The 24,845-nt window shown below is 38.9% G+C and overlaps 2 protein-coding genes across 7 annotated transcripts in view; one reads left to right on the top strand and one right to left on the bottom strand.

The window, feature by feature from the left end:
* RAB5A (RAB5A, member RAS oncogene family) overlaps nucleotides 1-18,225 on the top strand; it is a 38,130-nt gene extending 19,905 nt beyond the window's left edge. For both annotated transcript variants that reach the window (XM_002814014.6, XM_063722168.1), the window contains exons 3-6: nucleotides 8,599-8,750; nucleotides 9,052-9,174; nucleotides 11,313-11,406; nucleotides 16,751-18,225. In XM_002814014.6, coding sequence (XP_002814060.1) covers nucleotides 8,599-8,750; nucleotides 9,052-9,174; nucleotides 11,313-11,406; nucleotides 16,751-16,866 — 485 coding nt within the window. In that variant the 3' untranslated portion in view covers nucleotides 16,867-18,225. The remainder of the gene's footprint in view (nucleotides 1-8,598; nucleotides 8,751-9,051; nucleotides 9,175-11,312; nucleotides 11,407-16,750) is intronic.
* Nucleotides 17,994-24,845, bottom strand: part of PP2D1 (protein phosphatase 2C like domain containing 1) — a 27,413-nt gene continuing 20,561 nt past the window's right edge. For 3 of the 5 annotated variants that reach the window (XM_002814017.5, XM_054552520.2, XM_054552519.2), the window contains exon 3: nucleotides 17,994-19,242. In XM_002814017.5, coding sequence (XP_002814063.4) covers nucleotides 18,437-19,242 — 806 coding nt within the window. In that variant the 3' untranslated portion in view covers nucleotides 17,994-18,436. Of the gene's footprint in view, nucleotides 19,243-22,302; nucleotides 23,155-24,845 lie in introns of those variants that run through there. The other 2 variants (XM_054552522.2, XM_054552521.2) reach the window with 2 other exon arrangements.

Raw genomic sequence — 24,845 nt, 5'->3', positions numbered from 1 at the left:
CTGCAGCCTGACCTCCTGAGCTCAAGTGATTGTTCTGCCTGTACCTCCCAAGTAGTCCAGCGCATACCCCCATGCCTGGCTGATATTTAAATTTTTTATAGAGACAGTCTCACTATATTGTTCAGGCAGATCTTGAACGCCTGCTTAAGCAGTTCTATTGCCTTGGCCTTCCAAAGTCCTGGGATTACAGTTGTGAACCACTGTGCCCAGCTCTTATTGGTCATTTGTGTATATTCGTTGGATCAATGTTTATTCAAGTCCTTTGTCCATTTTTTTTTTTTTTTTTGAGATGGAGTTTCAGTCTGCCGCCCAGGCTGGAGTGCCATGGCACCATCTTGGCTTGCTGCAACCTCCATCTCCTGGGTACAAGCAATTCTTCTGCCTCAGCTTCCAGAGTAGCTGGGATTACAGGCAACCGCCACCACGTCCAGCTGATTTTTGTATTTTTAGTAGAGACAGGGATTTGTCATTTTGGCCAGGCTGATCTTGAACTCCTGACCTCGGGTCATCCACCCACTTCAGTCTCCCAAAGTGCTGGGATTACAGGCATGAGCCATTGCGCTCGGTCCTTTGTCCATTTTCTAATCAGGTTTTTTGTTGTTGCTGAGTTGTAGGGGTTCCTTATATTAATATATTCTAGCTTTCAGTTCCTTATCAGATGCTCATTGATTTTTAAGAGTGAATTCTAGATAAATTAGTATAGATCACCTCTTAAGATGGATTAATTTTGGGAAGATTGCTGTCTTTCTATATGCTATCTATATAATAATTTTTTATTTTGTTGTTAGGCTTTTGAAATATTTTCTTTTTGGGTTTACTCACAGTGTGTATGCTTTACTGTGCCCTATTTTTTCTTTTCTCCCTCCTGGGTGCTGAGTAATACTTTGACCTGTTCTACTTTTATTTCTTACTCTTCCTCACATTAATTTAAATGTAACTCTTCCCTAACTACACTCACGACTGTCACTTCTGCAGTGCATTTACTGGGTGCTTCCTGTATACACACACTTTCATAGGAAATAAAAATGGCCTCAGTTTTTATTTTTCCTGTTTTCGGCTATGTATTCTTCTCTGTGTGTAATTTTATCATCTGAAGTTAGTGCTTATCTGTCTGAGAAAATCTGTTATGTTGGATTACTGTTGTTAGTACTGATTTTCCCAGTGAACCAATTTCTGTCTTCACTGATAACTTTAGTACCTGATTCTAACAATCTCTAACTTGAATTTTTTTTATCACAAAGCCTCATTCTATTTCTGAAATTTTGAACAAGACCCTTTCCCCTCTCTAGTCACTGCATCCTTTCCTTTTAGTTTTAATTTAGTTGCTACTTAATACTTAGTTACTAGTATTTTTTTTCACTTACACATTGGGATTGTTTTTTTAAAGGTACTCAAATATGACAATCTATATTATTGTTTCTCTATATACATTTATTTACTACCGAAAATTGAAAAAAATAGCACATCAAAATTTCCTTTTACTGCAATTCAAATTTTTGAAAACCAGAAAATCTGATTTATTATGCTCTAGCCAAACTACCCAGTGTTTTCTTTACATTCTTTCCCCACACGTTACTTTACTCTGATTCGTTCTTTTGAGACAGTCTCTCTGTCACCCAGACTGGAGTGCAGTGGCACAATCTCAGCTCACTGCAACCTCCACCTCCAGGATTTAAGGTATTCTTATGCCTCAGCCTCCTGAGTAGGTGGTACTTACAGGCACGTGCCACCATGCCCAGCTAATTTTTGTATTTTTAATAGAGAGCCAGGGTTTCACCATTTTGGCCAGGCTGGTCTCAAACTCTGGGCCTCAAGTGATCCTCCTGCCTCAGCCTCCCACAGTGTGCTGGGATTACAGGCATGAGCCACTGTGCCCGGCCTTACTTCCAATTCTTGATGATGGATTTCATTTCACTGACAAGGTTGTTTTTAATTATTAAATAGTTTTAAATTCTTCGAGCATAAAAGTTTGTTCTACCTGCTGTCGTGCCCTCAGACTGTCTTTTGGAGTTTTAGTGAGATTATTAGGTTAAAAAGTATTAGCATTTTCATGCCTTTGCTACATGTTGCCAAAATCCTTTCCAACAGAGTTGTACGAAATCACCAGCTGTGTTTGGGTTTTTTGCAAATTGCTGTTTTTTGGTTTTGGTTTTTTTTTTTTTTTTTTTTTTTTTTTTTTTAAAGATGAAGTCTCACTCTTGTTGCCCAGGCTGGCGTGCAAAGGCACGATCTCGGCTCACTGCAACCTCTGCCTCCTGGGTTCAAGCGGTTTTCCTGCCTCAGCCTCCCGAGTAGCTGGGAGTACAGGCGCCCACATCCACGTCCAGCTAATTTTTGTATTTTTTAGTAGAGACAGGGTTTTACCATGTTCTTGGTCTTGAACTCCTGAACTCAAGTGATCCGCCTGCCTCGGCCTCCCAAAGTGCTGGGATTACAGGCATGAGCCACCATGCCTGCCTATTTTTATTTTTTCATTATGCTGATTTAGGAGATAAAAATTGTTTTTACTATGTGGATGATTTCGTTGACTGCTGGTCTCCTTTTCTGTTCTTTTGTGAGTTGTCTTTACACATTATCTCTGAGGTTCTAAAGTTTTTCTAAACATTTATAATAGCTTTCTACACATTGAAAATACTAATCACTTAGCATCCATTGTAGAAATTTTTCTCATTAGGTTTGCCCCTTTGTTATGGATGTTATGACACAAGATTTGCAAACCTGAAGTCTCATTTTTGTGTAATCAAATCTGTAGTCTTATATAGAATTTTGGTCACTTTTAATAAAGCAATTCTTTCCTGTCAGTTTTGATAAATAGTAAGTTTGGGCTTGAAGTTGTATGGTTTCTCAGTTTTTGTATTTTTCCCCTTTCTGTTTAATTCATGTAGAATCATTTTAGTTATGGGGTGGCGGTTACTTTGTTTTTCTTTTTTTTTCTTGAGACAGAGTCTCACTCTGTCACCCAGGCTGGAGTGCAGTGGCACGATCTCGGCTCTGCAACCTCTGCCTCCCGGGTTCAAGCAATTCTCCTGCCTCAGTCTCCTGAGTAGCTGGGATTACAGGCTCATGCCACCATGCCCGGCTAATTTTTGTATTTTTAGTAGAGACGGGGTTTCACCATGTTGGTCAGGCTGGCCTTGAACTCCAGACCTTGGGATCCACCCACCTCGGCCTTCCAAAGTGCTGGGATTACAGGCGTGAGCCACCATGCCCGGCCACTTTGTTTTTTAATTATTAATCTTTGGTTTAATGCCATCAATTTGGATATCCTTTCCCTTGCCCAGTGTGTTACAGTGTCTTCCCCTGGCTTACTGTTTGAGTCTTGCATATTATAATAGGCCTTTGGTATTTGCAGATTTGACATTTAAAGCTTCAGCTATTCTTACCTGATTCCAGGGTCTGTGGTAAAGTAATTTGTAGTTTTGCTGAGGCTGAAATGTTACTTGCTTGCTGCCAGGCTTGCAAATAGGAGCTGATCACATAGCTCAGAGGGAGCCTATCAGACAGGCCAGCACCCACATCTCAACACAGCTTTGTTTTTCTCTACTTGTCATCGCGTACACAGTAACTCTCGAAGTGATAAAAGCTGTTTCTTTGTGAAATATGGGCCCAAAAAGAAAACCAACTGCTAGTGCTGGTGATGGAAGTGAAGAGAAAATGAAGCGGTCTAAGAGTGATGGTTCTTAGCCAGAAAATAGACGTTTTGGATAAATTAAAGTGGTTTTACAGATTCAGGTAAGTTTGTGGTTGGTTAATGTTGCTACAGTATTGATGTAGTAGTTTATCTTTTCAGTGGCAGAATTTGTTTACGTAACTTTGTAAATTACTAGTAATGTATTTTTAGGAGCACTGAGGATTTGAAGATGTCACCTAAATGTCAGTTACACTTCACCGAGTTTTATAGGGGAAATCAAACACTGTAGTGGAATTTGGCCAGGTGTGGTGGCTCATGCCTGTAATCCCAGCACTTTGGGAGGCCAAGGCGGATGGATCACCAGAGGTCAGGGGTTCAAGACCAGTCTGGCCAACATGGTGAAACCCCATCTCTACTAAAAATACAAAAATTAGCCAGACGTGGTGGTGGCCGCCTGTAATCCCAGCTACTCGGGAGGCTGAGGCAGGAGAATCACTCGAACCCAGGAAGCGGAGGTTTCAGTGAGCCGAGATCGCACCATTGCACTCCAGCCTGGGCAACAAGAGCTAAACTCCATCTCAAAAAAAAAACAACACTATAGTAGTATTTTAAAACTTCAGGACTTTGAGAAATCATGAACGTCTTAGGGTGTGTTATGTATATCGAGAGTTTATTATACTGGGCTACACTATTCCAGTAATATTTCTGTTCATGTAGTACTGCAGTACTTTTCATTTTTTAAAGTATATTATAAAACTGATTTTCCCTGGCCTCTACTATTGGTCTTTTTCTCCCCCAAAATTATGCTTTATCATACCACATGAACAGTATAGTATGGTGGTGGTGGTGGTGGTTTTGAGACAGACTTACACTCTTGTTGCCCTGGCTGGAGAGCAATGGCACAATCTCGGCTCACTGCAACCTCTGCCTCCCGAGTTCAAGTGATTCTCCTGCCTCAGCCTTCCGAGTGGCTGGGGTTACAGGCATGCGCCACCATGCCTGGCTAATTGTTTTTGTATTTTTAGTAGCGATGAGGTTTCGCCATACTGGTCGGGGGGGTCTCAAACTCCTGACCTCAGGTGATCCACCTGCCTCGGCCTCCCAAAGTGCTGGGATTACAGGCGGAAGCCACCGCTCCCGGCCCAGTACAGTGTTATCAGGTGAAAAATATCTTGTTGTTTTTGAGGTTGTGTTACAACTTGAGTAGATACCTTGTGAAATATCTATTTTTTCACATTTGGGAGCTGCCTCTCTCTACATTCAAATGTTATCTGAAGTAGCCTCTAAATGGTTCCATGTATCTTTTTTAACTTCCTTCTTTTAGTAGACATTTTTGAACATCTGTATGAACAAGGATTTATATTAAATGCTGGTACAGAGAGGAGCTACTACAAGTTGAGCATCCCTAATCTGAAGTCTGAAATGCCCCCAAATTCTTCAAGCATCAATATGATGTCACAAGTGAACAATTTCCACACTTAACACCTTTGCTTTCTCATGAGTCAGTGTACATAAACTTGGTTTAATGCACAAAATTATTTTAGCTTCAGGCTATGTGTACAAGCTTTATGTGAAACAAGCGAATTTCATGTTTTGACTTGGATCCCTTCCCAAAAATATCTCATTATGCAAATATTACAAAATCTTTAAAAATCCAAAACACTCCTGGTTCCAAGCATTTCAGATAAGGGATACTTAACCTGTGGTCATTGCTCAAGTAACTCTCAATCAAGAAGAAAAAGATATAAACCAATGATTATAAAAGGTGTGAAACGTTATTACACAGAGAACTCTGGGAGCACAGATATAGGAGATATTAACTAGGGTGGAATGAAGGAAGGTTTCTAAGCAGAGTTGAGGAATGAATTGATTATCTTCTTTGTTAATCTGAGTGGGATCCATTCCTGTTCCAGCATGATTTCCCTTGGTTTTGTTCCTAGATTTAGAAGTGATGCCCTGTTTTGCTCTAAGGAAGAATCTTGTGTGTTTATTAGGAATGGATATTGACTCAAATGCCTTTTTGTAATTTGTTTAAATAAAATGGATTTTTCTTCATTAGCCTGTTGATGTAATAGTTTTGTATTTCTGAAAGAATGTACTTGGTCATGGGCATTTGTTTGTCTTAATGTATTTGTTGCAATTTCTTTGTATTTGGCATTTTTGTACATGTATGGTATACATGTATGGTGGCCTCTTGTATCTTTAACTGGCTTGAGAATTGGATCATATTTTAAGGCAACATTTCTAATACAGTTGGCCCTCTGAATCTGTGAGTTCCACATTTATAAATGCAACCAACTGCAGGTTGAAAATATTAAGGGGGAAAAAATTCACTTATCTCCAAAAAGCAAAAATTAAATTTGCCACACACTCAATACTATGTTGAATCTATGTGGATGACGTGATGTGCAGACATTGTATTAGGTATTATAAGTAATCTAGAGATGCTTTAAAGTGTACAGGAGGATGTGCTTAGGTTATATACACATACTTTGCAATTTTATATCGGGGACTTGAGCATCCTCAGATTTTGTTATCCATTGGGGATTCTAGAACCAGTCCTTCATGATATATGGGGAGGTCCTGGAAACAGTCCTCCACAGATACTTAGGGACGACTGTAGTTATTTCCCTGAGCCTGAAGTTTACTTATGGATGTATAAGTGAATGTTTTTAGTACTAGTATACTTTGTGATCATAGTATGTCCGAAAAATGAAATAGTCTGTGCACATTTTAATTCCTTTTTTTTTTTTTTGCAAGTCTGCATCAAACTATACTTGAAAAAAAGGCTTATGTATTGTGACTTATTTTCCTCTTTTCCTTTTTGATAAGAGTACTGTCTTAGGGACTTAATTTTAGTTTAAAATTTTAGTTTAAAAACATTTTTTGATCCTACAGGAGAACCTCTCATGACCTTCAAAAAGTGACATAGTGTTCTCGATATCCTTTACCATAAATACAGTATTTTAGAAAATGGATAATTCTGCTAATTGTTGGTTAAAAAATAGTTTGAACTGGATTAGAATATATTTACAATGTGATTAGTGAGAATTCATAAAACTATTAATTAGAATCTAGGTCCAAATGAAGACGTTTACAGTATTGTTTGCAAAATTCAGAAGATTTTAGTTGTTGATACTAAAGCCAGCAACCAGTTAACCTAAAAGAGCATGAAAAATAAATGTTATGTCTAACATAAAAGAGATATATCTCATTAGACTTGGTTTCTTTAGCACGTTTGATACTGGTTAGTACATCTCTATCAACATCACTAGATAAACTGCTGTAATTTAGAGAAATATATCATAATTCTTTTGCATAATATGACAGTTTTAGAAAATTGTAATTCAAGTGCATACCAATTTGGAAATAGGGATTGAATATCACACCTTGAGCTAAACGTAGAGGGAAGGGAGGAGCATACCAATTTACAGTGAATAATAGAGCAGAAGCAGAGGGCGGTCTAATGGCTGTGTGTGGGTCTTTTAATTTTAACAATATTGTATCATTTTATAATGCTACTTTTTTTTTTTTTTTTTTTTTTGAGACAGAGTCTCTGTCGCCAGGATGGAGTGCAGTGGTGCGATCTTAGCTCACTGCAACCTCTGCCTCGTGGGTTCAAGCAACTCTCCTGCCTCAGCCTCCCAAGTAACCGGAACCACAGGCGAGCGCCACCAGGTCGAGCTAATTTTTGTATTTTTAGTAGAGACAGGGTTTCACCATGTTGGCCAGGATGGTCTTGATCTGCTGACCTCGTGATTTGCCCGCCTCAGCCTCCCAGAGTGCTAGGATTACAGGCATGAGCCACTGCGCCTGGCCTATAATGCTACTTTCCTAGTGTTAAAATTACAATCAGGGAAAGTACAGATCCAAAAAATTCTTATGGCAGGGAATGAAAGGTAGGAGCAAATATTGAATCAACTGAACAAATTAAATCTAGGTTAAGGTAATAATGACTGCCACAATTAAAGTGTCACAATGTTTTAAAAAATAATATACCAAGAGGCCGGGTACGGTGGCTCACACCTATAATCTCAGCACTTTTGGGAGGCACTCCAGCCTGGGAGATAGAGCGAGACTGTGTCTCAGGGAAAAAAAAAAAAAGATAATAAGAAATACTAATTTGGTGATAATGGACTGGGACTAAATTGCCAGAGTGTGCCAATAAAAACTAGTAAAATGGAACAGGACATGGTGTCGGCAGTGTAGGTGGTACTTTTAAGCACACTGGGTTTCCTCCAACTTTATTTTTTAAGACTATCAGTGCATTTCTTTAATTGTAGAGCAGTTTTGAAATGCAGTCTTCGCTGAGCTTGGTGGCTTACGCCTGTCATCCCAGCACTTTGGGAGGCCAAGGTGGGCAGATCACCTGAGATCAGGAGTTCGAGACCAGCCTGGCCAACATGGTGAAACCCCGTCTCTACTAAAACTACAAAAATTAGCCACGTGTGGTGGTACATGCCTGTAGTCCCAGCTACTCAGGAGGCTGAGGCAGGAGAATTGCTTGAACCCGGGAGGCGGAGGTTGCAGTGAGCTGAGATCACGCCCCTGCACTCTAGCCTGAGACTCTTGTATCAAAAAAAAAAAAAAAGAAGGAAAAGAAATGTAGTCTTAAGCTTATTTAGTATTATAACAAGCTTTTTTAAGATGCAGAAGTTTTTCAATCTGTGATTTCACTACAAAGGCCCTATATGTAAGCATATATGTAAATAGCTTAGAAGCACAGATTTGCCAGTATTTAAAGCTATTATCAACTGTGGGTATGCAATCTGTCAAGTTTCTAGGTGTTTTCTCTTTTTTTTCTTTTTTTTTTACCCTCATTTATTACTTTTAACTGACACATAATAGTTATACATACTTATGGGGTACAGTGTGACATTTTGATACATGTATACAAGCAGGTGTTTTCTATATTATGAAAACATTTGGAGAAAAATGATTAACTTATTGCAGTCCTTTTCTTTCAGCTGCTTTTCTAACCCAAACTGTATGTCTTGATGACACTACAGTAAAGTTTGAAATATGGGATACAGCTGGTCAAGAACGATACCATAGCCTAGCACCAATGTACTACAGAGGAGCACAAGCAGCCATAGTTGTATATGATATCACAAATGAGGTAGGTATGGATGCATTCCACAGTGAAACTAATTTGAGTACCCACTTTTGGTGTTCAGCATATTGATTGAATATTTTGGAAAATCTTTTTTTGATAGTCAATCATGACCTTTCTGCTGAAGCTTTTGTGAATTAGAAAATCTGGTTTTAAAAACAAAAAAATGAAAATGTCTCATAATACAATAGTCCTAAGAATTTCTTCCCACAGTCACTTTGGACAGTCTTTTAAAGCCTTGTAACACAAAGATGCTTCCTAACCATTTTTTGAGCCTATGCCCAATGGCTGTTTCTTTGTTTAACAGGAGTCCTTTGCAAGAGCAAAAAATTGGGTTAAAGAACTTCAGAGGCAAGCAAGTCCTAACATTGTAATAGCTTTATCAGGAAACAAGGCCGACCTAGCAAATAAAAGAGCAGTAGATTTCCAGGTATGTTAAATTTAACTTTCATTTGAAAGGCACTTTTTTCCTGTGTGTTTTTCTTTCGTGTCAACACTTGAATTAGTTATAATGGTAAAACCATGCAAGTAATATAAAATACTGATTTTTAAAACGTACTACATATAATAAAATGTTTCTGATAAACCTAAATTTTTAAATAGATTATTTTAATATATAAACTGACCCAAAGATTTTGTAGACTTAAACAATAAAGGCCAGATTCAGTGGCTCACGCCTGTAATCCCAGCACTTTGGGAGGCCGAGGTGGGTGGATCACCTGAGGTTGGGAGTTCGAGACCAACCTGACCAACTTGGAGAAACCCTGTCTCTACTAAAAATACAAAATTAGCTGGGCATGGTAGTGCATGCTTGTAATCCCAGCTACTTGGGAGGCTGAGGCAGGAGAATCACTTGAACCCAGGAGGCGGAGGTTGTGGTGAGCCGAGATCACACCATTGCACTCCAGCCTGGGCAACAAGAGCGAAACTCTGTCTCAAAATAAAAAAAAACAGTAAAAGAAGTAGTCATTGTTCACAGTGCAGAAAGTGAATGTATCCTGCCCTAATTCCTCCATCCCACACATACTTTATGTCCTAACCCTCTTCTACTCATCTGCCAATATGTATCAGCACATGTGTGTACCCCACATACGTACATACACAAACACTTAATGTAGTTGTTCTTAAAGGGGCATTCAAAAATAAAGATTCTGCCAATCTGTATCCAGAGTTGGAAAATAATAAGCTAAAAACTAATAATTAAAAAAAATTTATGGCTGAAAAAATCCAGTTTTGTGTTATGATTGCTAATTCAGAATGTTTGCTGCTGCAAAATAGAGCAAGTGCAATCACTTAAAAACAAAGCAAGTCCTCTACTTAGACTTTTTTTTTTTTCTTTTTGAAGATGGAGTCTTGCTCCGTTGCCCAGGCTGGAGTGCAGTGGCGCAATCTCAGCTCACTGCAAGCTCCGCCTCCTGGGCTCACGCCATTCTCCTGCCTCAGCCTCCCAAGTAGCTGGGACTACAGGCACCAACCACCACTCCCGGCTAATTTTTTGTGTGTTTTCGGTAGAGACAGGGTTTCACTGTGTTAGCCAGGGTGGTCTCGATCTCCTGACCTCGTGATCCACCCACCTCTGCCTCCCAAAGTGCTGGGATTACAGGCGTGAGCCACCGCGCCCGGCGTACTTAGACCTTTTAATACTGTGCCTGTTCTCTTGCTCTTTGGCTTCTCTACTAGAAGGGTGGTTGTGGCTATTATGTATATATCAGTGATGGAATAGTTTTCTTTTTTGATGACAGTAGATGGAATACATGTATTCTTGCACCACTAGGTATTAAGCTGGGCATATTACGTTTGTAATTTTATTTAATTCTTAGGAAAATGATGTGAGATGTAGTATCATCCATTACTCTTTCCAAAATTGTTGCCTTCCCAGCACAAGAGTGGCAGAGAAAACACTTAAATTACAGTCAGAAGTGGCCCTGTCACATAACAGTTCAGAGGAACCTCAGTTGTTTCTTTGTCCAATGGGAAAGATCATTGGTTACCCCTCACAACAGCTATGAGGATCAGAAGTAATAATATATGTAAACTGTAAAAGCATGACAAAAATGTAGGGCAGTGATGTAATTTTCAATGCAATGATTCATGATATATTCAAGATTATAATATTGCTGTAGAAGTCATTGAAAATTAAATATGAGGGTGTCATTTAGTGTTTGAAGCCAGTGTTAGATATTTGGTTTCCCTTTGTCTTCACTGCAGATAGTAAGTGCAAATAAAAATTGCCATTGAGATCAAAGAGAGTTTTATTTAGAATAAGATAATTCTCCCTCATCTCTGGAACTCAGTATTTGAAAGCAGATTTAATGTAAGAACAGATTAATCAAGGTGGGATAATGCAAGAATTTCAGACAAAAAAGGAAATAGTCCATTATAAAATTATCTTGCACAGTGCTCTTACCTTTGTTGTAGCTTATTATATAATTGTTGATTATAGATGATTATAGGAATCAGGTTGGAGTAGTAATAAGAAAGTCTCCTTTTCTATAACACGTTTAAAGCAGGTGTAGCGTATTTCCAAGAGATATATCTCATGTATCTCGTTTTTTGTTCTATAAACAGGAAGCACAGTCCTATGCAGATGACAATAGTTTATTATTCATGGAGACATCCGCTAAAACATCAATGAATGTAAATGAAATATTCATGGCAATAGGTAAGATTAATATCTCTTTTAAAATGATCAATATAAGCAAAACAAGTGTGAAGCATATTTGGTTTGACTGTCTCTTTTTTAAAAATTTTTGGGGATGGGTTTGTGTGTGTGAGAGAGAAAAAGATTATATCACTTTTCTAAGTCCCTTCCACAAAGCAATATTTTGTTGGTAATATTGTTAAATTTGAAAGATGATTACCTATTAGGTTGTAATACTGTCAGTTTAGGCAGCTTCTTCCAGGTGAGTTAAGCCTTAACCTTAACCTGATAGTTCAAACAGATAGATTTTGCAAAGGTTTCGCTGGGAAATTTGGATAAATATGTTTTTTTTTAATTAGGTTATACTTTTTAAAAATCAAATTAATGGTAAATATAACTCAAAAGAACGTGACACATAAGTATACAGATTGACAAATTATTTTAATGTAAACATTATAAGGAAGATGATTTCAGAGCATAGAGGCATAAGGAGAAAAAAGGAAAACAAAACAACATCCATACTTTATATTACCTCAGATGGTCATTTGATCTTACACAATGTTCTTGCCATTGCTTTAAGGTACTTTTTTTTTTTTTTTTTTGGAGACAGAGTCTCGCTCTGTCGCCCAGGCTGGAGTGCAGTGGTATGACCTCAGCTCACTGCAACCTCCACTTCCCGGATTCAAGTGATTCTCCTGCTTCTGCCTCCTGAATTGCTGGGATTACAGGCGCATGCCACCATGCCCAGCTAATTTTTGTATTTATAGTAGAGACAGGGTTTCACCATGTTGATCAGGCTGGTCTCGAACTCCTGACCTCGTGATCCACCCACCTTGGCCTCCCAGAGTGCTGGGATTACAGGGGTGAGCCACTGCACCCGGGCTAAGGTACTTTTTTTTGTTTTGTTTTGTTTTGTTTTTGTTGTTGTTTTTTTTGTTTTTTGTTTTTTGTTTTGAGATGGAATCTTGCTCTGTCACCCAGGCTGGAGTGCAGTGGCACGATCTCGGCTCACTGCAAGCTCCGCCTCCCGGGTTCACGCCATTCTCCTGCCTCAGCCTCTCCTGTAGCTGGGACTACAGGCACCCACCACCACGCCCGGCTAATTTTTTTTGTATTTTTAGTAGAGACGGGGTTTCACCATGTTAGCCAGGATGGTCTCGATCTCCTGACCTTGTGATCCGCCCGCCTCAGCCTCCCAAAGTGCTGGGATTACAGGCGTGAGCCACTGCCCCTGGCCCTAAGGTACTTTTAACTGATGGTAATTGCTGTTTCAGTTATAAGTAATGAAGTAGGAGTAGTAATAAGCCTCCTTTTTTCTATAACAAAAAATAAAGGTTGGTTTTGTTTTTTGGTTTTGGATTTTTTTTTTTAACCCTTTCCTCTTTCCAGTGGTTTTAATGTATGGATTCTACCTGAAGGGTCTGTTTTGGTGGTTCTCAAAGTTTGCCGTCTGTGGTTTTCATGTGCCCAGCACTCTTCTCATCCCATAACACCTTTTATTTTACAGCACTGATTCTTAACTGGGGTGTTCACAGTCCTAACCCCAAGTAAGAAATATTCTTAAATTCAACTCATAATAGTTAATAGCTGAATCAGAGAATAATGAAAACCCAGTAAAAGTTGCAAGTATTTTTATTATTTTTCACTAGGTGACAGAGTTTAATGGTACTTCATTTGAAATGGGAAAGAACTTGCCTGTTTCTCATGTAAATTGTTTTCCTGAAAAACTCAAGTTTGCAGTTTGCTAGGAAAGTGCTGGCACAGTTGCAAAGGATTGTGTGATAATATACTCATTTTACAAATGTGACAGATGACACCCAGAATCACATCTGAAAAGTTAGAGGAAACAATGAGATAATAGGCCTCTCAAATCAGCCTGCACTGTAAACCTTTCTCACAATATTTAAACTCTACCAGATGGGTTTTAGTTTGTACCTTTTTATTCAAACATGCTAATAAAGTCATTTTTCGAGTTAGAAAGCAGCCTACACATTTTAGTTTTTTGTTTTTTCCTGAAATTAGAGTGTTTCCCTTCTTAAAAGAAAATCTATGTTGTAAATGGAATTGTGGCCTTTCCATTTCCTTCACTAGATTAGTAAATTATTTTTTTCTTTTTTTTTTGTTATGAAGGAATACTTTGATAGATTAGTAACTTAAATCACACAGTGCACTCATAACAACTCTAATCAATGCAGGGACTAAAAAGTTACTCATTCTAGTTTACTTCCTTCATCCTCTTAATCTCACTCACCTCTGATTTAAACACTTAGGGAAGCATGCTAAAGGGATACGTGATTGATTGCTCAATCCGGAACCTAAGTTGTTATTATATACAATATATAATGCTATTTTGTGTCCCAGGTACCAGTGTTCAGCATCTCTGGGGCTTTACTTGTAAATACATTTGACTGGAGATTTACCATTATAATGCTATTTATGCTACTAGCCCGGAGCCAGTCCCAGAGAAGTGGCCCAATTGAAGGCTTTCTTTCCAAACTTCAGTGCTCCTGGCTCCCAAATCCATTGCCCAACCCAGCATCTAGGATTCCAAAAATGATTGGTGCTGATGTAGAATGGAATGTGTAGAACAAATAAAGGATAAAAGGTCCACAATGCAACTAGGCAATCAGATCTCGAAGCAGAGCGTATTCAATTTCTGAGTAACCTGAGTCAAAGCTGTGGTAAAGTTAGGGTCTTACCATAGTGGTCTGTCCCCAAGATTGATAGAGATCAGTGTGTGCAGCCACTCTTAAAATCAGTACTCTTAGTCATGTTTAATATTCTGCCTCCCCTCAAAAAATGAATTTAGCACATCAAGGATCTTATGGATTAAAACAAACTACAGCAATCTCCAACTTTACAGTGGTTTGACTTACGATTTTATAACTTGATGGGGCGAAAGTGATATGCATTTAGTACCTTCTCAGCTTACTACGGGATTACATACAGAAACCCATCATAAATTAAAAATATCATAAATCAGGCTGGGCGCAGTGGCTTACACCTGTAATCCCAGCACTTTGGGAAGCCAAGGCGGGCATATCACCTGAGGTCAGGAGTTGGTCAGTAAACAAGCCTGGCCAACATGTCGAAACCCCGTCTCTACTAAAAATAGAAAAATTAGCTGGGCGTGGTGGTATGTGCCTGTAGTCCCAGCTACTTGGGAGGCTGAGGCAGGAGAATTGCTTGAACCCAGGAGGCAGAGGTTGTAGTGAGCTGAGATCGTGCCACTGCACTCCAGCCTGGGTGACAGCGAGTCTCCGCCTCAAAAAAAAAAATCATAAATCAAAAACATACAACTTAGGATGGATATATCAGGATGTAGCCCCATTGTAAGTCAAGGAGCATCTGTATATCCCGCAGGTGAGTTTTTTTAATCAGTGGGAAGCACACTCCAGAGAACAGCCACTAGGTATATAGAGCTTGGCAGAGGTAAAGCCATAACTGCTGGTTGAGAGTGTTGTCTGAATCTGACAAGCCACACTCATCGGACTCAAATAAAATTAGGAAATAGTTTTTGGAGATGAGGTCTTCAGGATAATTCTATTTGGATTAGGTACAGCTACTGGTCAGTCAGATTAGGATTCATCAGCCCATAAAAGGAGAAAATGAGGTTGGTTGCAGTGGCTCACTCCTATAATCCCAATACTTTGAGAGGCCACGGTGGGATGATCTTCAAGACCAGGAGTTCTAGACCAGCCTGGGCAACAGAACAAGACCCTGTCTCTACCAAAAAAAAAAAGCCAGGCATGGTGGTTCACACCCTGTAGTCTCAGCTACTTGGGAGGCTGAGGTGGGAGGATCTTTTGAGCCCAGGAGTTCGAGGCTGCAGTGAGCTATGATTGATGCACCACACTCTAACTTGGGCTACAGAGGGAGACCTTGTCTCCAAAATGAAAAGAAGTGTGGCTGCAGGCTACATTCAAACTAAGATCACAACAAAGTGTTGAGTATGTCTAAATGTGTGTGGATATGTTTGTGTCTGAGTGTATTTCCACTAGCATGCTAAGGTATGTTTGTGTGTGAATATGTTTCCTCCAGTATGCTAAGTTTTGACACATGCAGGCATCTAACTTGGGTCTATAATCTATGCCCAAAGCATAGATTATAATTGTTCATTCTCAAAAATTCAACTCTTATCTATTTCACCTTTATTTCAAGGCAGCTGATGGTTACTCTGCAAGGTGTAAGTTTCTCTTTTAAAAACTAAGCGGTCGAGCGTGGTGGCTCATGCTTGCAGTCCCAGCACGTGGGAGTCTGAGGTGGAAGGGTTGCTTGAGCCTAAGAGTTCAAGACCAGCCTAGGCAACAAAGTGAGACCCCATCTCACTTTGGAACTCAGGACTACAGTAAGCCATGTTCATACCACTGCGCTTCATCCTGGGTGACAGAGTGAGACCTTGTCTCTTAAAAAAAAAAAAGAGAGAGAGAAAATGTATATAGATGTTTTAAGGCCAAAGGCTGTGGAAGCCAGGAAGGAAATAGTAGATATGATCTATCATAATTCGGGGTGATAATTAGTTGCACAATAGAGGACAAGTTTTGTTGGGGTGATGATTGCAATGGTATTTGCTTGTATCCTGACTTGTTCTAAAAAATGTTTGTGGCCGTCTACAGAACGCTGATATGAGCTGAGCTTCTTTATAAACTTACTGGCTGGCCATCATCTTTATTGACTTAGATTTTATTTAATAGAAGTAATAATGAGGCCAGGTGCTATGGCTCACGCCTATAATCCCAACACTTTGGGAGGCTGAAGCAGGTGGATCACCTGAGGTCAGGAGTTCAAGATGAGCCTGGGCAACACGGTGAAACCCCATCTCTACTAAAAAACAAAAATTAGCTGGGTGTGGTGGGGCATGCCTATAATTCCAGCTACTCGAGAGGCCAAGGCATGAGAATCACTTGAACCCAGGAGGTGGAGGTTGCAGTGAACTGAGATCACGCCATTGCACTCCAGCCTAGGTGAGCCTAGGTGACAGAGTGAGACTACATCTCAAAAAAAAAAAAAAAAAAAAAGAAGAAGTAATAATGAGTATAAAATAAAATAGAACTTTTCTGGTATTATTGAGTGAATCGGTATAGAGAATTACATAAAGCACTAGTCAGGCTTAAGTTTTAATTGTATCTACAACCAGTCCCCATCTACCCTTCCCCCAACACAATTACCCCAGAAATCAAACTCCCTAAGACAGCAACCAATGTTTTGGCATTTAATACTCAGTAAACATTTGAAAAGAATGAACATATGTTTATATGATACTTTGGGGGTAACCTAACTGGAAAGAAAAATTATGAATAAGCAGGTGAAACTGATATTAATACGAATATTCAAATATTCTATTTATTTGATCATTTTCTTTCAGCTAAAAAATTGCCAAAGAATGAACCACAAAATCCAGGAGCAAATTCTGCCAGAGGAAGAGGAGTGGACCTTACCGAACCCACACAACCAACCAGGAGTCAGTGTTGTAGTAACTAAACCTCTAGTTTGAACTAGCTGGAATAGTCTTCTGCTTCCTAAATGTTAATAACAATGGAATTGGAGCATTTAACCAGCCCAGTATGACTTCCAAAAGAAGAGACTTATGATAGAGTCAAGTTTCTAATACGGAATTATTTTAAGTGTTTTGAACTTAATTTTTAATAACATGCATGGGTCCCTCTCACTAATGTTTCAACAATAGGGAAAAATGAGAACTATGTGGACACTTGTTTCATTGGAAGGTTAGGGGGAATAATTTCTCATCACTAGGAATATAGACAAATGACTGTCTGGACCCACACAGTTAACCAGCCCATTTCTCCACACTGGTACAGTGGTCACCTGTGAAAAAAAAAAATTGGGACTTACTAATTTGGGCTTTTCAAAAACATTCTTTGTTTAGAAGGAGATTCTAAAGTTATTTATGATGCTTAGCCATAGTATTCAGGCAGATGTTCATTTCTCCTGGTACCTGTATTTAAAATGTACATTCCACATTTTAATAAATTAACCACAAGAAAATAATCCCACATATACAAGGTCGGGGGTGGGGAAGAGTATTAATGGTATCTTAATTATACCCAGTCCTGTTTTTTTTTTTTTTTTTAAATGGGGTAAAAATCAAATGCAACCCCATCTTGTTTTAGGAATTTTGAGAACTAATAAATGCACCTTAATGGACAGTGTTCCTTTCAAACATGTGAGTTCTTTAACAAAAATGAAATAAACCAGGTGTCTGTGATTTCTAATTAATCACTGCTGGCCATTACATAGGTTTTGTTGTTTGGGGCGGGGAGGGGGCTTTTGTTCCCTTTTGACATAATATAGTCAATGCACTAACAATTATGTATATTCAAACTTGATTATTTTAAATTCGATCTTCAGCTGTACTGTAAATAGGGTACTGCATTGTAGTCTCCATATCTGTATTACTTTTCTGTAATATTTAAGAGTTGCTTAAAAGTATACAAAATGTACAGTTACTAAAACAGCTAATTATTTCTCTCTCCCCCTTTGACAGGAAGGGGCTTCAGTTGTTCCTCCATGGCTAGAACCATAATAAACAATGTACCCGTAATTTGTAACATAAAGTATTGCAATATGTTAGTAACAATCTTGCAGCCTTCTTTTCCAAAGTTCATTTTATTTTGATCAGTTCAGTATATTGCACTAATTATTTTAGGTATTTTCATTATATGAAAGCTACCATGTGTCAGAGATGATTTAATCTATTTAAGTGTTGGACTGCTAGGAGAACTTGTACATTTACGATAATGCAGAATTAGGAAAACGGTTCACCAGTGTTTAGTTTTATATTGAGGTGCTCAGGTTGGAATAAAGTGGTATAAAAAGCAAGTATTGGCTTTTCTCTTTTTCTTTTTTTTGGCATAAAACAGTGAATATATATAAATTATATTATATGACCTAGTATCCACTTTTATATTTTCTTTACTATGTTCATAAAATTATGTGCATGGTATTCATGAATCATCCTAATATCTGGATCATTGAAGAATTGCTTTATGGTATTATATTTTGGTGCTCTGGATAATTGGAACTTTATTTTTTATGTCAGAAGCTGATACTCACTTCCATTGAGAAATATTACCATAACTGTAATGTTGTCTCTGGAGCCAGCCAGTAAAGCAGCATTTACAAGTTCATGGCTAACATACTCAGCTGCGCCTTCATAGAAACTCTTAGTGTCTGATTCTTTTTCATTTGTTGCCACACCATTTACACTAGTAGGTCTGTCAGTTACTTTTTCACTGCAAGGTTTACGATGAGTCGTTTCTGCTGGAAATGTTTCTACATTCTCAGGGTTATAAATGCAGTATTTAGAATAGTTTGAATCGGATAAATTTTCTTTGGAATTTGTAGTTGACACACATACTTCAGATACAGATTTATACTGAAACAATATGTGGATATTACTCTGTGATTTAGTAAGGTTTGGTTCACTGGTTGAAAAAAGCAGAGGCCCTTTGGATGGTGAAGATTTGTTAGGTATGATAGGACAGTATGTTTCTTTATACATGTGAAATGTTGTCATTGCCAGGGCAGTGACTTCCTCTTTATCCAAAACTTCCCAAAGTCCATTAGTAGCTAAAATAAGGAATTGACATAGGTCATCTATAGGGACAGAAATAGTTTGAGGTGCTGGGATAATGGATTTTTTCATCTTCAGATTTCCATGAAATCCAAGTCCTCGTGTAGTTTTTACTTGCCCCTCTACAAGCCCGTATGGTTCATTTGAACTAATGACTGCTCCATTCTGAAGTATTCTTCTTCTTTCATTTGTGTTTCGTGTAGTATGTTCTTTGGTTAGGCAAAAACCTTTCCCATTTCTGCATAAGACTGCTTGCACATTACCTAAAAGATTATTTTTTAAAAGAAGAAATGTTTATCCCAGAGATAACCAATTGTATCAAAATCTACTGCTAACTTTAGTAAATTCTGTGTTTCAATGCTAAACAGAAAGCAGGCAATGTAAAAGTACTGTTTAAATATGTGTAATATATCACTACTGAATGATTTACAGTAAATACAGGTTCCAAACAAGTCAATTTATCCCTCATTGTTAAGCAACTTTTAGTGTTTAAAACTATTACATTTAGTATTAACATTACAGATAATGCAAAGTAACTTCTAAATTTTTAAATGAAATGACTTAATATTACTCATATTGGAGAGTCATGAGTTGAACTTTTTTATAGCCAACATACATTCCATCTAGCAGATTTTTAAATGTTTTAAGATAAATGCTTTTTCAATTTAAAACACAAACTTTGATTTTTTTAAAAAAAACCAGAATGACAGTTGTGTAACCAGTACAAGTTAAAACTTGAATGTACTTAGGTCATGGGTGATGAAAAAAATTAGAATGTCACTATTAATATTAGTCTTAACTAGGTTGCTATAATGTGTAGATTCTAAAAATTAAGTCAATCGGCCAGGCGTGGTGGCTCAAGCCTTTAATCCCAGCACTTTGGGAGGCTGAGGAGGGCAGATCACCTGAAGTCAGGAGGTCGAGACCAGCCTGACCAACATGGAGAAACCCCAGCTCTACTAAAAATATAAAAAATTAGCCAGACGTGGTGGCATGTGCCTGTAATCCCAGCTACTCAGGAGGCTGAGGCAGGAGAATTGCTTGAACCCGGGAGGTGGAGGTTGTGGTGAGCTGAGATGACGCCATTGCACTCCACCCTGGGCAACAAGAGTAAAAATCTGCCTCAAAAAAAAAATCAGTCATTCCTGTGAAGAAATATGTTATTAATGAATAATAGGCAGCCAACATTAAACCCTTTGGTTGGAAACTGAAATCTTAAAAGTTGGTTGTAGTTTGTTCATGGTTCAAATGAATCTGTGATGGTGTGCTTCATTGAAATCTTACAGTTTAAACATGATCTGAACAGACTGCAGGGTGGTTATATATTAGTTTGTTAGGAAAAATTGATTTTCCCCATGTTTTTAGGAATATAATTACATATTTTTAAAATTACATATAATTACATATTGTTTTTCTTGATATTAAATCATTTGTGCTTTATTAAAAGTTATTAAACTGTTCTGAGATGGGGTTAATGATATTTGAATATTATAACATCTTTGAGATTTAAAATTCCTGGAATGGGATGCCAAATTTACATAGAATATTCTGGTTTTAAATGTGATACTGTACCTGGGATCATTTAGTTGCTTGCAGGAGGAGTTCAATTCTAGGCCCCCAGTTTTTTATGTGTTTAGGCTTAGAAGGTTGAGGTCCAAGGCCAGGTATGGTGGCTTACACCTGTAATTGCCACTCTTTGGGAGGCTGAGGCAGGTAAATCACTTGAAGCCAGAAGTTTGAGACCAGCTGGGGCAATATGGCAAAGCCCCATCTCTACTAAAAACACAAAAAAATTAGCCAGGCATTGTTGCGGGAAGTCAGGGACCCTGAACAGAGGGACCAGCTGAAGCCATGGCAGAAGAACATAAATTGTGAAGATTTCATGGACATTTATTAGTTCCCCAAGTTAATACTTCTATAATTTCTTACACGTGTCTTTACTGCAGTCTCTGAACATAAATTGTGAAGATTTCATGGACATTTATCACCTCCCCAATCAATACTCTTATAATTTCTTATGCCTGTCTTTAATCTCTTAATCCCATCATCTTCGTAAGCTGAGGATGTATGTCGCCTAGGACCCTGTGATGATTGCATTAACTGCACAAATTGTTCATAAAGCATGTGTGTTTAAACAATATGAAATCTGGGCACCTTGCAAAAAGAACAGGGTAACAGCGATGTTCAGGGAACGAGGGAGATAACCATCAGGTATCACTGCCTGAGAGCTGGGTGGAACAGAGCCATATTTCTCTTCTTACAAAAGCAAATAGGAGAAATACCGCTCAATTCTTTTTCTCAGCAAGGAACAGCCCTGAGAAAGACAATGCATTCCTAGGGGGAGGTCTCTGAAATGGCCACTCTGGGAGTGTCGCTTGTACGGTTGCAGATAAGGGATGAAATAAGCCCCAGTCTCCTGTAGCACCCCCAGGCCTTTTAGGACGAGGAAATTCCCGCCTAGTAAATTTTAGTCAGACCAGTTGTCTGCTCTCAAACCCTGTCTCCTGATAAGATGTTATCAGTGACAATGCATGCCTGAAACTTCATTAGCAATTTTACTTTCATTCAGGTCCTGTGATCTCGCTCTGCCCCCATTTGCCTTGTGATATTTTATTGCCTTGTGAAGCATGTGATCTCTGTGACCCACACCCTGTTCGTACACTCCCTCCCCTTTGAAAATCACTAATAAAAACTTGCTGGTTTTGCGGCTTGAGGGGCATCATGGAACCTGCCGACATGTGATGTCTGCCCCGGACACCCAGCTTTAAAATTTGTCTCTTTTGTACTCTTTCCCTTTATTTCTGAGACCAACCGACATTTAGGGAAATAGGAAAGAACCTACCTGAAATATTGGGGGTGGTTCCCCTGATAGGGCATGGTAGCGCATGCACACCTATAATCCCAGTTACTCGGGAGGCTGAGGCACAAGAACCGCCTCTACACAGGAGGTGGAGGTTGCAGTAATATGAAGTCATGCCACTACACTCCAGCCTGGGTGACAGAGCAAGACTCTCTCAAAAAAAAAAACAAAGGTTGAGGTCCATGCAACTAGTATAGTATAGTTGGAAAGCCTAAATTGGTGGCCAGTGTGGTGGCTCATGCCTGTAATAGCAGCACTCTGGGAGGCTGAGGCAGGAGGATCACTTGAGGCCAGGAGTTCGAGACCAGCCTGGCCAACATGGCAAAACTCTGTCTCTACTAAATACAAAAATTAGCTGGGTGTGATGGTGCACGCCTGTAATCCCAGCTACTCAGGAGGCTGAGGCACAAGAATTGCTTGAACCCGGAGGCGGAGGTTGCAGTGAGTTGAGATCGCATCACTGCACTTCAGCCAGCGTGACAGAGTGAGACTCTCAAAAAAAGCCTAAATTGGTAAGGCATTAGTGTTAGATATAGACAGAAACTGTTGTCTCATTTATATAATAGGAATTTTTAATAGCTGAGCTACTGGATTGGGACTAAAAGATGATGTTTGTGAAAAACATTTTGGAAACTTTACATACATAGTAGTTCTAAAGGCTATATGGCCCCTCATTTCTTTATAGTTTGGTTATTAATATTGTGTATTAACTTGTCTTACTGTTGATTATTCGACTTAGATTTTGCAGAACATAAGTCAGTAAAATCTTGACTTTTGCTGGATTATAAATTATTACTGAATCAGCAAGACAACATGAAGTGGCACTTAATGTGCCAACTGAGTAAATGGAATTGTTAGTACATATGGTTCAGTACCTCTTAAATTAGAAAAATTTTTACATGTGTACATACATATGAATTGTGTGGCCATAGCTCTGAAAACAAAAGGGACATAGTTTGGCTCAGAATAGTCAAATCCATTGACTTTGTAAATGTTTGTTTGCATGTGGCAAGTCAAAGGCCATTTAGCAAAAAGAAAAAGCATTATTTTCCTAGTACGTGATTTGAAAAGAATTTAATAGAAGTATGTACTTACAATGGAAGGATGGTAAACAGGTTATTTTTATTTTAGTTACCTCTGCAGAGAGCTTGACACGTGTAGCGTTATGCACTATTTGCCTTTTTTTTTTCCTGTGCTACAGAGTAGGACATACCGTGTTGGCCCATTTTATTACTTGTGAACATCCTTTGGATTCAGCACAATAAAATATTCTAGGAGAAAGGACATTAAATCCTGGTTGCAGTTCTTCCTCTACCTGTTAAAAAGGGAGATAATGCGAGACAGGGTTTCACTCTGTCACCCAGGCTGGAGTGCAGTGGCATGATCACGGCTTACTGCAGCCTTGACCTCCCTGGGCTCAGGTGATCCTCCCACCTCAGCCTCCCAAGAGCTGGGACTAAAGGCATGTTCCACCACACCTAGCTAATTTCTGCATTTCTTCGTAGAGACAGGCTTTCGCTATGTTGCCCAGGCTGGTCTCAAACTCCTGGGCTCAAACGATCCTCCCGCCTTGGTTTCCCAAAATGCTGGGATTACAGGTGCCAGTCACTGCACCTGGCAGCACATTCTTTACCGGTATGAATGGTGCATGGAGGAAAGAAAAAGTGAAGGAGAAGAAGTAGCCAGCGCTTCTTAACTATTTGTGTATATAACCCAGGAAGTAGAGGGTAAGTAAGATTCATCAGGAAGACAACTAATGGAACGAACTAAAAAATTAGATGTGCAGAGTCAATAGTTTCATTTTGTAACAATGAGTGGCATATGCTGTCAGCTACAAACAGGGTGTTTGAAGTCAAGTGCTATATTAAACTGAAAGCTTGAACAGGATAATGAACAAAAGGTTTCCTTGAAGATGGGAAATTAGAGGAAGATTTTTTTTTTTTTTTTTTTTTTGAGGAGTCTCACTGTCGCCCAGGCTGGAGTGCAGTGGCGCGATCTCGGCTCACTGCAAGTAGAGGAAGATTATTAAATATCACTGTTATGTTCACATAGTCTGGAGAAGTGGAGAGGAACCAGCCTTCAGTAGTTTAAGAGAAAGGACAATTTGGCTTTTAAAAGTTTCTTGGCAACATCTGTTTGGAGGAAATGCAAACAGCTAACCAAGCAATGAACTGTGTTGAAGACCACTACACAATTTTAATCTAAGCATAAATGAATTCCTAGACAAAGGTAACAGCTTTCAGTATTTGGAGAGATTGCGCTCTTCAGAAAATGTTATCAGAACAAAAATGGAACAGGATTACTGGAAGAGCAACGTGTTTAGGAACAGTAATCTTGGGGATTAAAAAGAGCCGCTTTGAGATGATGTTCAAGCCTTTTTAAAGTGGCATAGTCAGGTAAAGTGTTTCTTATGCAGAGGGTAATGATGTGGCTGCCTCCTGCAATTACTGGGTTATCACCAACTTTTGTGAAAAGGAAAAGTCCAGTAAACTTACAGAGTGAACTCTGGAATCCCAACCAGGGAATTCTAGAGCTGAGTAGGCAATATCAACATTTTTCTCAGATAAAGCCAGAAAGGTGACTTAGTGTTGATTAAAACGAGAGTTTAAAGAAAGAGTGAGAGAGGAAAAGAAACTTTATGTGGTGGTCAGAAAAAGACATATCTATATACGTGATGGGTGAAGCAGGAAGAATAAAAACACACCTAGGATGCACAACGTTGCCCAGGGTAATAAGGACAGTTTGGTGTAGAAAAACAGTATGGGGAGTGGAAGGATTTAGGAGCCTGACAGTCAGACTTTAACCCCAAACTTTTGTCTGTGTGGCCTTCATTAGGTCACTTTGTTTCACTAAGTAACAGGTTTTCACCTGCAGTGTTATTTGTCAAAGTTATTGTGAGACTCAATAAGCTAATTTAAGAGGTAGACACTTAGAGGTTATTTAGTGTTCCAAGAAGAGAAAAGCAGGTAGAGAGGCTATTCAAAAGAAATTGAGGGGAAATGACAA

This window comes from Pongo abelii, chromosome 2 (genome assembly GCF_028885655.2).
Source record: "Pongo abelii isolate AG06213 chromosome 2, NHGRI_mPonAbe1-v2.0_pri, whole genome shotgun sequence".
In the NCBI taxonomy this organism is placed as follows: domain Eukaryota; kingdom Metazoa; phylum Chordata; class Mammalia; order Primates; family Hominidae; genus Pongo; species Pongo abelii.
The sequence above is the reverse complement of the archived record's forward strand: the minus strand, read 5'-3'. Positions and strand labels throughout refer to the sequence as shown.